Source organism: Arachis stenosperma, chromosome 10, assembly GCF_014773155.1.
Source record: "Arachis stenosperma cultivar V10309 chromosome 10, arast.V10309.gnm1.PFL2, whole genome shotgun sequence".
NCBI lineage: Eukaryota > Viridiplantae > Streptophyta > Magnoliopsida > Fabales > Fabaceae > Arachis > Arachis stenosperma.
The window spans coordinates 130,019,375-130,033,072 of record NC_080386.1 but is presented as its reverse complement, the minus strand read 5'-3'; the positions used below and the strand labels follow the sequence as shown (position 1 = coordinate 130,033,072).

Genomic DNA, 13,698 nt, shown 5'->3' with positions numbered 1-13,698 from the left:
CATTGTTTAATATGTATATCATCTTTCAGTGTTGCTCATCCTAGGCAACAAAGGATAACATGCCTTCCTTTAGCCTCGGGATAAGTCCCCTAGCATCTCAAGTAACTCCCCCTCTCAACCAACTCAGCCCTCTGAGTTGACTGTTTCACAACTGGAAATCCTGGAAGAGGCGGTGGTAGATGATGGGGTAACGCCAGCATTGAAGTTTGCTAAAGCAACAACTGCCGAGCCAACCTTCATAACTGCTGAAGCTTTCAAAACTCTGGAGAAAAAGAAAATCACAAAGGAGTAGATCGAAAAGTGTTATCATTGGATGACACTTGTTAAACGGACCAAAGATAGTAGCAACGAATATGATGCCATATTTGTCTTGAAGCATGACACACTTTACGAGGGGGTTAGAGAACATTTCATGTCTCTAATGCCCAAAAAACAAGTGGAAAGCACGGTAAATTCTTTGCCAATTGCATTAATATTAATGATTTTTCTAAAGACTCTTATACATTATATCTCATAAATTTTCTTGCTACAGGTGGTGACCCTATATAGCATGATTCTTAACGAGATAATGTTGCTGGTATCAGGAACAAATATACATTGTGCTACAGGATATTGTGGTAAGCTAAATATCTTATTCACTATTGATTGGTGTTTATCACGTCTTATTCAAATCATAAATGGAGTTCTGTTCAGCGGACTTGTTGATGTTGATTCTGCACATGATTCATGTTCGGTTCGGTGGGAATGTTCATATTGATTCACTAGTCTGGTCACTTCTGATTTAACTGATGTTCGTTTTGCAGATGTTTATATTGGGAAACCATGGCGTGGAATACACTAATAAAAGGACAAATAAGGCTTACCGGTTCGATATCGAACAATATGCCCACCAACACCATTTCCTTGACAAAGGAAAACTGGCATCACATCCATTTGTAAGTATTCATTTCTAAAAAATCTTTGATAATTTTCTCGTTTGCTATTATTTCAACTGAAATATTCTATCATTTTCCCAAACTTCAGCTGTTTGTGCCGGTTTTTAACGGATGGCATTGGTGGTTGTGGATTGCCAATGTCAAGAAAAAGGCATTCTATGTCCTTGACCCTATCAATAAGGAGAAAAAAAATATATACCTGAATTGAGAGTAAAACTAAACAAATTTATTGTAAGTTATTTTGTTGTAAATGATTCAAATTATTCAGTACATGAGAGGAGTTCGGTTCACTATTGTTGCTTCTCTTTATTTACTTTTTGTGTCCCTTTCAGGGGTTAATAATTTTCCAGAAGAGGGTGTACGTTGGGGCGGATCCCTTAATGGAGGACGGAGAGGGAAAAGAAGTAGAGTATATCATGCTGAATGGTCAATGTACAAAGTAAGAATCTTTCTCTTCTATAGTGCTATTTTTAATGTGTTTTATTTTGTATACTATTAATGGTATTATACTCAATTATTGCTTAGCTATGATTGTGGCATATACATAATGAAATGGCTCGAAACAATTGATCCACAAAAGATCAAAAGCGGAAAAAGATATAAATATAAAGCTTGGATACAAGTAAGTACTTTCTAAATTAATAAAGTTCTTTCATTTCTTATTTCAGTTAGGTTCATTTCTTATGTAACTAATTCCTGTCAATTGAAATGTAGGAAGAGATTGATGACTTCAGGTACCAATATTGTCTGAATATTCTGTTGCATGAAATGAATAAAATCAGAGACTAAGTGATTCAGACATCTGAAGTAATAAGACTCTCAAAGTCATCTGCTGCCCTCTCCAGCCCTTATTGTAAATTCTCATATGAGAATTTAGATAGTAAATAGCATATATTATGATTGACTAGTTGTAATTAACAATATTTTATTTAACTTGTTTAAAAAAGCAAACAATGCTTCTTTCAATGTATATATGTCAATGTATATATCTAATCTTAATATCTAATGTATATATCTCAAATGTTAATGTATATATCTAATCTTAATATCAATGTATATATTTAATGTTAATATTTATATCTGTTGGAACTATCTGGCTGCTGTTTTGTTCCAGGTTTTCAGTGATTGTAATCAGTGTATTTACCAATACATTAGGAACACCAAAAACACAGTGAAATGAAATTAATACACCGGCCAAACCGAAAGTTGCAAAGACAGTACACAAATACAGAGAGCTAATTATAAAAAATATTTCTATCAGTATTCAGTTTTCAAAAACACCTGAACTCTCTAACATAGCACAATAAATTCACTATTCAATAAAGAAAAAAATGACTTTTGGAATAAAGAATTTCACAAATAAAATGACTATTCATTAAAGAGTAACAACATCAGAAATTAACCCTCCTATAACCTCGGTGAATCGAAATTTGTTCATGGGTGAAAAGAAATTTATATTAATAAAAACTAAAACTCGTATAATCCTCTCTTGGATAATTCATATCTGGTGCATTGTAAAGGCTGGAGCTTGAATGAATTGATGATCCGTCGTCTAAAAGGTTCAACTACAAAAGACACAATTAATTGTATATTAGCAAAATGCACAAATGTATTTTTTTCTAATCGAAAGCAAGTCAATTTCACCTCACTTGCAGCTGTCTTTTTCTTTTTCTTCATGGCATTTGAGATTTTTTTTCCATATTTGATCCAAGTCTGTTTTTAAACCGCCCTCTTGTTTTGACGCGTGGCGGGATTTGAAGGTTGTTCACGTCGCTCAACGTCACTTCTTCGTGGGATAACGAACTTTTTTCTTTGCTTTTCTCTTGATATTCTTGCATCTCAACGGTGACCTTGTCAAACACCCGGTGCATAATTCTGGTCAACTCCTCGAACTCGGATGCAAATTCACATATATTGTGTGATCGAAACACCAATTCGTCGAATCTCTTACTTTTCGGCTCTAGTAGAGACTCATCTTGGCTGCTCTTGATGTGTGTGTACCTCCTTTTTATATTCTAGCTCCAGCGTTCTAGTATGTATTTCGGTGCCACGTTATCCACTCGCTCGAAGCTTAGGGCGCTCAGGGAATAGTGGCACAATATGCCCCTTGACTCAAATAACAAGCATTGGCACTTTACCTCTCGTGATACCGCATCGTACGTGACCAAAAATTTGTTGAATGTTGAGTTGGCAACCTGCTCTACTACTTCGTATGTTGTGAAACCTAGGATGGAATGCATTGATCTTGTGATGCAGTTCACTTTTCCTTTGAATTGTGCTTGAACTTTCTTGAACTTCTTGTGGGTATACACGTGTTAAAATTGGGCCTCTATTGCTGATTTTGTTGCACACGATATCATGGTGTGAAAATCTGCAGCATCAAATTCTCTCTCTCTTTGCTCTCTGCTTGCTAGGCAATTGTTGTATTGCTTCACGAATTGTCTCAGGGAGCTATTGCATGTGATGAACTTGTTGAAAAATGAATGTATGCTCTTACTCTTTTATGTGCTTCTCATTCCGACCCAGAAGTGATGATCCAAGTAAACTGGAATCTATATATACCGATCCTCGTACAGCTCTGCATAATAAACCGAACCGATAAGGTGTGGTGAACCGAAACCAGTGCATGTTTTGAAAAAAAAAAGGTATGGGCATGAAAATAATTCGAATTAAAACCTCGATTACCTGAAAGCCACTTGTTCCCTCCGAGGTCGTACTTTGTGAGGAAATCGTTCCAGTTTCTGTCAAATGCGTCTTTTGTGTACGAGTTCCAAACAATATAGCTCATCTCTTGTTCAATTTCGTCGTGTCGCTTGTAGCCGTTTAGTTTGTGTGGGATCTTCTTCATGATGTGCCAAATGCACCACCGGTGAATTGTTGTTGGCATGCACAACTCAATTGCCCTTTGAATCGATGTGCATTGATCGGTAAGAATGCCTTTTGGTGTCTTTCCTCCCATGCAACGTAGCCAATACTCGAATAGCCATTTGAATGATTGGATGTCCTCATTTTTCATCAGTGCGCATCCGAGAAGTGTCGATTGGCTGTGGTGATTCACGCCCACAAAGGAACCTAAAACCAGATTATACCTGCATAAATAAGCGCACCCAGACCGTGATGAACCGAAAGTTGTACATGCACTAACCATGAAAATATATGTGACTGAACGGAACACCTGTTTGTGTTATAGGTGGTGTCGAATGAAACCACGTCTCCGAACTACTCAAATGCATCTCTGCTTCTTACAACGGCCCAGAATGCATGTTTAATGCAGTGATTGCCTTCAAGGTTGAGTTCAAAGAAGAAATTTTGGTTCTTTTCTTTCATTCTTATAAAGTACTTCCCAAATTCTTTGGTATCATCTTCTTCAGAAATATTCCAAACTTCCCTTGTGATGTAATTCCTCTCGTCTTTTTCTATAAAACTTAGTTCACGGTGGCTGCCAGCTACTGCCACAAATGATTGGTAAGTTTTGCTCAGTCTGATTCCAGCTTCCTCATTGGTTTCAATGGTGCGACGAACAAAAATGCTAAACTCCCTGTGTTATTTGAGCATCTCTGCCCGGTCTGGACAGCAAAGATGTGAGTGATTCAGAACAACTTTGGAAATTGTCCAAAGACCAATGTCCTTTATTATGTGTACGTAAATCCTGGCTGGACAGTTCAACTCGGTTGAAGGATTTGTCTTCAAAGTTGGAGATATCTTGGATTTCCACCTCCCCTCTCTGGTGCATATGATTAGTTGATTCTTAATCCTGTCTCCGTCCCGAGTCGTGTTCTTTATTTTGGTAGAAAAATTAGCAAATTTGAAATAATCTTTGTAGAACATTCAAGTTTCTTCTAGTGTCTTGAAAATCATCCTCACCTTTGGGACAAATTTTTCGTCCACAACACAGTTGGTCTGCATGGTGAACCGAAAATGTCATTACGGTGAAACAATTATTTATTACTCAATAAACAAAACATAATACATTATATATAGTCTTCTAATCTTTTTTATAAACTCCTTTCTACATACCAAGCCGAACACGTACTCATGGTGAAACAACTCTATAGTACTGAGTGAACGAGTACTGAATGAACGAAACATAATCCAGTGTGTTAAAATAAATTCAAACTCCTTTATGTTTACCGAACCGAACAGTTATTCACAATGAAAGAATTATATACTACTTAGTGAACGAAACATAATGCATTATACAAAAGCAAATTCGAAACACATTTGTCTACAATTTATATATTATCAATTCAATTCAATTCAATTCAAAGTCAAAAACACCTATGTCCATTGAATTCAATTTAAATAAAATTAACAATCACATTCTATTCAATTCAATTCAAAATTGAATAATCCAAACCTCATCAGCATTATTCGTTTCAGAAGAATAAACCATATCGTTCTCATTCAACTGATTTAAAGTTGAATCATTCATTGATTCCATTCAGAAGTGTAAATCGAAGAAGAAAACGAAGAAGAAGAAAGACGAAAAAGAAGAAAACGCGAACAGAAGAGAATGACGAAGCTTATTAGGTTGAAGAAGAAGAAGAACACGAGTAGAAAAGAAGAAGAAGAAGAACGAAAACGCGAGAAGAAAACAAGGTTTACGTTATATGACACGCGTGTATAATAAGGAGGGGGGAATGCGCGTGTCGAGGAAGTTACTTGAATAGTTTGGATGAAAAAATTACATGGTTGTAGAGCTTTTCTGATTTTTTATATAGTATAGTTTTAGTACTTTACGTTGTAATTTTTTACTATTATTATTATTTACTTATAATTTTTTGTTTAATTTACTTTACCTAATAGGATCAATAAATTATATTATAAAAAAATAAATAACAAAAATAATACACAAAAATTATAATTATAAAAGTGTATAATATCAAACAAATAGTTAACAAAAAAATAAAAATAAAAATAATAGAAAAAGAACTTATATAAATAGAAATCATAAGAATTCCATAAATAATATAATAACATGTATACAACGATAAAGTTGGTAGATAAATAGCTAAAAGTACATTAAAAAAACCCAAAAATTAAGAATTATTTTTATCCAAAATATGTTTGGAAACTCTAATCTAAACACACCCTTAAACCATGATAAGATCATATGCGCAATTTTCTAGAATGCAAACCCTCATTTTGCAATTTCTGCTAATTTGTGCAAATGTTGGATTAAACCCTACTACTACTCGTTACTCAGCACTGAAGACTGAAGAGTGCTTCAACATCAAGCATTCCAATGGATTCCAATTCCCACATCATTGCTTGGGGCTCTGGAGAAGACGGTCAATTAGGAATCGGCAACAACGAGGAGAAGGAGTGGGTCTGCGTCGTCAAAGCCCTCGACCACCAACGAGTCCGCTCCGTCGTCGCCGGCAGCAGAAACTCCCTCGCCATCTGCGACGACGGCAAGGTTTCCGCATTTCTCTTACTAACGCTCTTTCCTTTTCTGGCATTGAATCATTGTTATTTATTCTTTTGGGATTTGTAGTTGTTCACATGGGGTTGGAACCAAAGGGGAACACTTGGACACCCTCCTGAGACCAAGACCGAGAACATTCCTAGCCAGGTCAAGGCACTCGCCAATGTTAAAATTGTTCAGGTACCCTGCTGATTCTGCTTCTAGTGAAATGATGATAGCTTTAGTTAGTATTGATGCTTCTGTAATTTTGTTTTGCTGAGTTGTTTTTGTATTTGCCATGTATGAATTGAGATGATAGGTGAGAATGGATAGATGGTTTGGCATGTTTGACTAAATTGCTGTCTGACGTTCTCTACTAACATCTTCGGAGAGTAGTCACCATGAATTGATGACCAAGATATGGCGTTTTGGTTTAAATTTGTTTTCTTTCTTTGTAGGCTGCTATTGGTGGATGGCACTGTTTGGCTGTTGATGATCAAGGCAGAGCTTATGCATGGGGTATTTCTTACTAAGTTTTGATCTTTGCATTTGATCTTTTGGTTTTTCATACTTGCTTCATACAAGAAATGTATAGTGGATTGTGATTATGGCGATTATCTCAGATTTTGAATTGCAGAAAGAGGAAATGTTGTTTAAATGGTTGTAGGGTGTACTTGGATAGCATACCTCTGTTTCTCTCTGCATTATATTTTGCATTTTATTTCTTGTTTTTATTGTTTGTTCTTGTCTGTTTGTGACTTGGACGGATTTTCAGACAAAATTAAGGTGCGTAAATAGTTTAAAGCATGGGATAAATGTAAAGAGCAAATCCAATTGTTTTCAGGTGGAAATGAATATGGACAGTGTGGTGAAGAACCTGAGCGCAAGGATGACACTGGTAGACCTTTGAGGAGAGATATAGTGATCCCCCAACGTTGTGCTCATAAGCTTGTTGTTCGCCAGGTAACTCATTATGTTGATATGCAGTGCTAGAACAAGTGGTTTATAGCCTATCAGCTCACCTTATTTTCGATGGTATGATGGGTTTTATCTCTAGAAATATGAAAAATCTCGTTATTAATTTGTTTATTCTATACATTGTGCGCTATCACTCAATTTTAGCATAGGTGATCAAAATACCACCCTAGCGCATCTGATTGTTTTCTGTTGTGTGTCGATATAGTCCTCAAATTGTTGATTGTGTTGGAATTTCCACATTACTATCTTAATGAGAACAACCAAATAATCTGTGTATTTGGCATTTCAACTTATGTTATATCGCTATTTCGTGTTTTCTAATTGTATGAGATGTAGGTTGCTGCAGGAGGAACTCACTCAGTGGTACTTACACGTGAAGGTCATGTTTGGACATGGGGTCAACCATGGCCTCCTGGTGACATGTAAAAACTAGTTGAGCTTGAATGACTACTTTTATATTTTGTTTTAAGTATGAAACTGATTTACATATTAAACTCAATGTTTCTCTTAGATAATCAAATACTTTCTAATGACTGCTACCTTCTAAATATTTGTATTCGTCCTATAGAAAACAGATCTCAGTCCCTGTTCGGGTACAAGGTCTAGAAAATGTGAGGCACATTGCGGTCGGGGCATTTCATAATCTAGCTCTTCAAGAGGATGGAACTTTATGGGCATGGGGTAATAATGAATATGGACAACTTGGAACTGGAGATACCCAGCCAAGGTCACAACCTATTCCTGTCCAGGGGCTTTCTGGACTTAATCTGGTTGGTATCATTCTGTGAGACTATGTTGTTTATTCCAGTTTCTTTTATATCTTAAGGCTGGATAATAATTTTTTCTGTTACTACCCGACAGAGTTTATGCTTGAACTTGAATTTAAAAATCCAAGATGGTTTATGGAATTGTTCTATTAATTTTTGAAGTAAGAGACACTAGAATGCATTCTTGTAATGTCTGAGCAGAAGATAATAAACTAATCTTTAGAGGGTTGTATTCTCAGAAACTGTTATATCATCCGATAGCCTGCTCATTCTGTTTGGTTATTTTGATACATGTCTTCTTTTGTGTTGGTATTATATGTTCATGACAGTAAATTCCATTTGAAGATCTTTTTTTTCTGCTATGACAAGATGTATGAAAAAAAAAGAGGTTCTTTTGTGGTTTATTATTTTTCAGCTGTTTACTATGGACAAAATATGACCAAGAATTAACCAATATGGCATCAAACATAGTAATATAGGAACAAATGACAGCTCACCAATACCATATGGTTATGAATAATTAGCTGAGGTCAAGATTAAAGAGGGAAATGAGGATTTCATGGTTATAAACAAGTAAAACATATGACATATCAGTAGATCTATTGAGCACTAGCTTTGTTTACAAATAACTTCATTTTAATCTTAGATATCCAAGTTCATTTGAATGGTTAAATGCCAGTGGTATGACGACTTTGTTTAAGGATTAGTTGTTGAAAATTTGAACAGAATGCTTTAAAGAAAAGTCAAAATATAGAGACATAGCTGTGAAAAGTAAAATAATTAGATGTATCTTGTTAATGACGGCCAAAATTGATTGCCAATCTAGTGTTTGGAATTTTGGGGACAAGCCCATCATAGAAATAGCTCTCTCCACATTAATAACTGGACTTTACATCCCCCTTTTTAGTGGCTTCTGGTCTATTTTGATATATGTATATATATATATATATATAGGCCTGGACTCTTAAAGCAATCAAAGTATAATGTTGTAATGATTGAATGGTTTGATGAATATGAGTGTCATAGTTCTTATTTTTCTTTTTAAGGAGAAATAACTTCAACTTAATTTGATTTTTTTCTTAATCTGTTTGGAATTGTAGGTAGATATTGCAGCTGGTGGATGGCATTCTACTGCATTGACAGATGAGGGAGAGGTAGACATTACAGTTTATCTGAGTTCTAATATTTGAATATCAGTAAATCCTTCATAAAATATTTATACCTGTTTAACACTTTTTTAATTTGTTTGATGTTCCTCTTTCTTTTTCTAAAAATAGTAGCTATAGTAGGAATAAAAAATACACTATTTTTCTAAGGCTAATAAGGGGTAATCCTTCATCTTGAAACCTGAGTTACTTATCTGACATTTGTCAAAGGAACGTTTATTTGACAAGCTTATAGAATATCTTAATTGCAATATTACCAAACTATTGATAAATCATGTTGTGTGGTACTGTATTAGTTTATCCAGTCTTGATAAAACATAAATAGTCTCATAAAAGAATGGGTTGTAAGCAGTCGATGAAGATAACTGTATAACTGTATTTCTTAGAGTATGCATGGGATCAGAAATGCCAAAGATTTTGTATCATTGTTTTGAACTAGCTAGATTTTTCAGAGTTAGCTAAAAAGTTGTATGTATTCCTCTTTCCATTCCAGGTATATGGCTGGGGAAGGGGGGAACATGGCAGGCTTGGATTTGGTGATAGTGACAAGAGCAGTAAAATGCTACCCCAGAAGGTTCAACTTTTAGCCGGGGAAGATATAATTCAGGTACTATCTATGCAATCTGTATACCATGTTTTCTTTGGATTTCTTTTTCTGAAGGATGGGGAACTGATGGTGTCTAGGAAACAAAACTAACAACAATAGTCAAACGGTCACAATTACTCATTGATTCTGTATGTATAAAGATAGTCTATAGTCATACATGATACATCTTATTCCTTTACAATAGGCGGAAAGTAACCACCTGGTGGATGCTAACTCGGTGTAAAATCTCTATAAACTAGGAGAGAAAGCCTACCCCAACCCATAAAATTCAAATTGGATCAAATCACGGAATACAATTTACTCCATTAATTCCGAACTGTATTACTAGAACTCCCCTTAGAGCAATATCTAGTAACAAACTTTTAATCAGTCACAGACCCCACCTGTTCTGTATGTATGTGTATATGTGTGTATATATTCTTATTTGTTTATTTATTTATCTGATAATATTATTATTATTTGCAAAATAGGGATCTCTTTGTTCCTTTCTGGTAATAAAGAATTTGATTGACTGACCTCGTGGCTTTTTTAGTGGACTTTGTAATATGATGACTTGCCACACTTCCTTCAGTTTTCTACTTCGTTCCCGCACTTCTGTTTTCCTTGTAGCCGTCATTTGGTTGTTAGCTGGTTTACACAATTACACCCTAGATTCCTGTTTCGTTCAATAAGTACTTGGATTCCATTACTTCAGTGGGGCTACTTATACCTAAGAAGTACTTGAGTTTTCCTAGGTCCGTAACTTCAAATCCTTAGAAAGCAGCTTCTTTAGACTTATGATGACATTGTCATCATAAACTATGAACAATAGCATATATAGAGATAGGTCTACAGTTGTAAATAATCTATTTTTTAACAATAGAAGGAAAATAAACTCCTCTTGAAATCTGACATAGTATTAAATCGCTATAACCAGGAAAGAAAGGCTATTCTAATTTGTAGAAATCAAAGAGGATCAAATCCAGGAACATAATTTAATCCTGTACACCAGGAGTCGATTACCTACATAATTTGATTTTTGTGTATTTGTCCATCTGTTTGAATTTTGAGGCTGTAAATTTTTTATTTTGTTTGTAATATATAAACCTTTTGGAAAATGAATATGTTCTCTCTTACAACATGATTTCTGCCATGTGAATAGGAAACAAAAAGAACAAAATGGAATGATAGAAGCAGCTTTTAAAATTTTGATAAAAAGGATTAATCAAATTAAATAATTAGTTTTAGAAGTTTCTTGGTTTTGGTCAGGTGTCCTGTGGAGGTACTCATTCGGTTGCATTAACTCGGGATGGACGCATATTTTCGGTAAGTATTCTTTTAATACCATCTTAATTGTCTTTCCATGATTTGACAAATTGATAGTGTACCCAAATCACGGCTTCACTACCTTGATTGTAAACCTTATTTCTGTCGAAATTCAATTTCACTGGAAGATAATTATGCTACATTCGAAAGCTTAAGTCCTAATGTTAATGGGATTTAAACCTATTGGCAGTTTGGTAGAGGTGACCACGGCCGCCTTGGATATGGGAGGAAAGTTACTACCGGTCAGCCAATGGAGGTACCTATCAACATCCCTCCTCCTCATAGTTCCAATGACAATGTGACTGAGGGACAATGGATTGCGAAACTCGTTGCTTGTGGTGGCCGCCATACTTTGGCAATAGTGGATTGGGAAGTAGATGAATCTAGAGACTGATTTATAAATAAAATGGAAAAAAGGTTAGGCTACTGGCTGATTTGGAATTCAGGCTTTGGTTTTCATACACACACAATGAACAAATGGGAAGTCTTGGCATAAGCTAATTGAACTAAGTTTGGCACCCTATGCAATCGCTGTTTCCTCACTCTAATGCTGCAAATAAAATGTTTCAAGGCTTAAGTACCGATTTAGTCTCTAATGTTTGGGTCGAGTGTCAATTTCTTCTCAAAAAGTTTTAAGTGGATTCATGTTTTATTATTAAATTTTGGAGAGTTTTCTTCAAAGTTCAGGACAAAATTGACATTTGTCTCAAACTTTAAGGGAAAAAGAGTACTTCACCCATTGTTTTCTGTTTAAGACATACAAAGGAATCCTAAGTTTATTGCAAAAGTGGAGCCACATCAATAGTGAATCATGTGGATAGCAAGAAGTATGACATTCAAAACATTTTTATGCCCATATATAAGTTTGGATACAAATGTTAGTTTCTACGAGTTTTAGTATGGTGGTCAATAAATTGTACCCATTGTTGTGTCCGCTTATTTTTGTTGTTGCGTTTGTGAAAAATGGGGTTTTTTAGTGTATTGACACTTAAAAGAATGGGAGAGAGAGAGATGGGCGCAATGCAAGTATCACATCCTCATAATAGGGATATGGTGGTGCTCAACATGTTTGGTGAGTAATTTTTTTTTTGGATTTTTACGGTATTCGGTATTCTCCAGTTCGGTAGGTGGCCAATGACTAATTACTGGTAGGTGGCTAATGACTAATTTGTCGTGTATCTGAGTTCTATTTAAGAGTTTGTTATTAGCCAAATGTTGTTGTATGCATAAGGCGGAATTCAAACTCGGACTAACGATGTAGTTAGTTATGATTGTAGATGCCGCCCACAGAGAATTGGATTGAAAAAAATTTAATAAAAAACCTATCTGTTAAAGTATTGGAAAATTTTTAAGTGTATTGGTACACTGGTATTTCAGTAATTTTTAATTGTTGATTTTAACTATAAAAAATATATACAATATATATAATTAAGATCAACAATTAAAAATTACTAAAACACTAGTGTATTGGTTGGTATATTTGAAAACTTTCCTAAAATATTTAGCGTGATAAAACTAATAGTGCATAAAAAGTTATGCATAACTTACGCTTTATGTAAACCAATCGTTTTTATTTTAATGTTATATATACATTAAAAAAAAGTTATGCATAACTTACGCTTTATGTAAACCAATCGTTTTTATTTTAATGTTATATATACATAAAAATTAGCTTTCAAACTATTATCTATATAGAATACATATTAAAAATAAATTAAATAATATATATTTATATATAAATATAGTAAATGGTAGTTGATTTTGTGTTTACATAATATTTATTTTACAAAAATAAGTGAAGGTTTATATGTAGTTATCTTTACACGAAGTTGTTAGTTAAAAATTATTTTATAATTTAACATATTTAATTAAATTATCATTTAACAATTCTCAAATAACAAATTTACATAAAGATAGCTGCATGTGTGTAGGTAGGGGTGTTCAAATTCAAACTGGTCTAAATTAAACTGCTTATCCAATCTAATCTAAACTGAAAATCAATTAAAACCGACTAATTCAGATCTAAACTGAAAATCAATTAAAACCGACTAATTCAGATTTGATTAGATTCTATTTTTTTCAAACCGTTGGATCGGATTAGATTTCGGATTTACTTTTCATGATCGATCCGATCTAATCCAAACTGCAGAATGTGTTATAGTATTATTATTTTATTATTATATTTACAATTATACTTATAACATATTCAATTTGTTATATATTTTTATATTATTCATGTATTATTATTATTTAATAAATATTTTATATTCAAAATGTTATTTATTTATTTATTTTAACTAACTTATAATTTTATTTCTATTGTTATGTTATTATTGTCTTTTTAAGATATTATTGAGATTTGTTATATCATTATTGATTATTTAAAATTTGATGTTGAGACTTGTTATATGTATTTATTTTTTTATACTTTTTAATTTACAAAACTGCAAATCCATTCAATCCAAACCGTTTAAAATTGAATCGGATCAGATTATTTTAAAAAAATTATCCAATTCAAATTATATCATAAGTA

At 33.9% G+C, this 13,698-nt stretch overlaps 1 protein-coding gene across 2 annotated transcripts; it reads left to right on the top strand.

Annotated features, from left to right (window-relative positions):
• Positions 1–6,057: 6,057 nt before the first annotated feature.
• On the top strand, positions 6,058–11,746 carry LOC130956427 (ultraviolet-B receptor UVR8-like). Of its 2 annotated transcripts, none has more exons than XM_057883465.1 (10): positions 6,058–6,354; positions 6,433–6,543; positions 6,801–6,861; positions 7,187–7,305; positions 7,657–7,742; positions 7,889–8,090; positions 9,188–9,241; positions 9,747–9,860; positions 11,088–11,165; positions 11,356–11,746. In XM_057883465.1, the coding sequence occupies exons 1-10, from the start codon at positions 6,181–6,183 to the stop codon at positions 11,557–11,559; spliced, it is 1,203 nt and encodes a 400-aa protein (XP_057739448.1). In that variant the 5' UTR covers positions 6,058–6,180; the 3' UTR covers positions 11,560–11,746. The 2 variants fall into 2 exon arrangements, with proteins under 2 accessions (XP_057739448.1, XP_057739449.1); XM_057883466.1 differs by having other exon boundaries at positions 6,059–6,354; positions 11,109–11,165.
• The last annotated feature ends 1,952 nt before the right edge of the window (positions 11,747–13,698 follow it).

Bases quoted from the DNA above. Each gene is read 5' to 3' on its own strand.
- LOC130956427 (XM_057883465.1), top strand. From the start codon at position 6,181: ATGGATTCCAATTCCCACATCATTGCTTGGGGCTCTGGAGAAGACGGT. The intron at 6,355-6,432 runs GTTTCCGCATTT...TGGGATTTGTAG, and splicing joins CCATCTGCGACGACGGCAAG to TTGTTCACATGGGGTTGGAA. The intron at 7,743-7,888 runs GTAAAAACTAGT...TTCGTCCTATAG, and splicing joins CCATGGCCTCCTGGTGACAT to AAAACAGATCTCAGTCCCTG.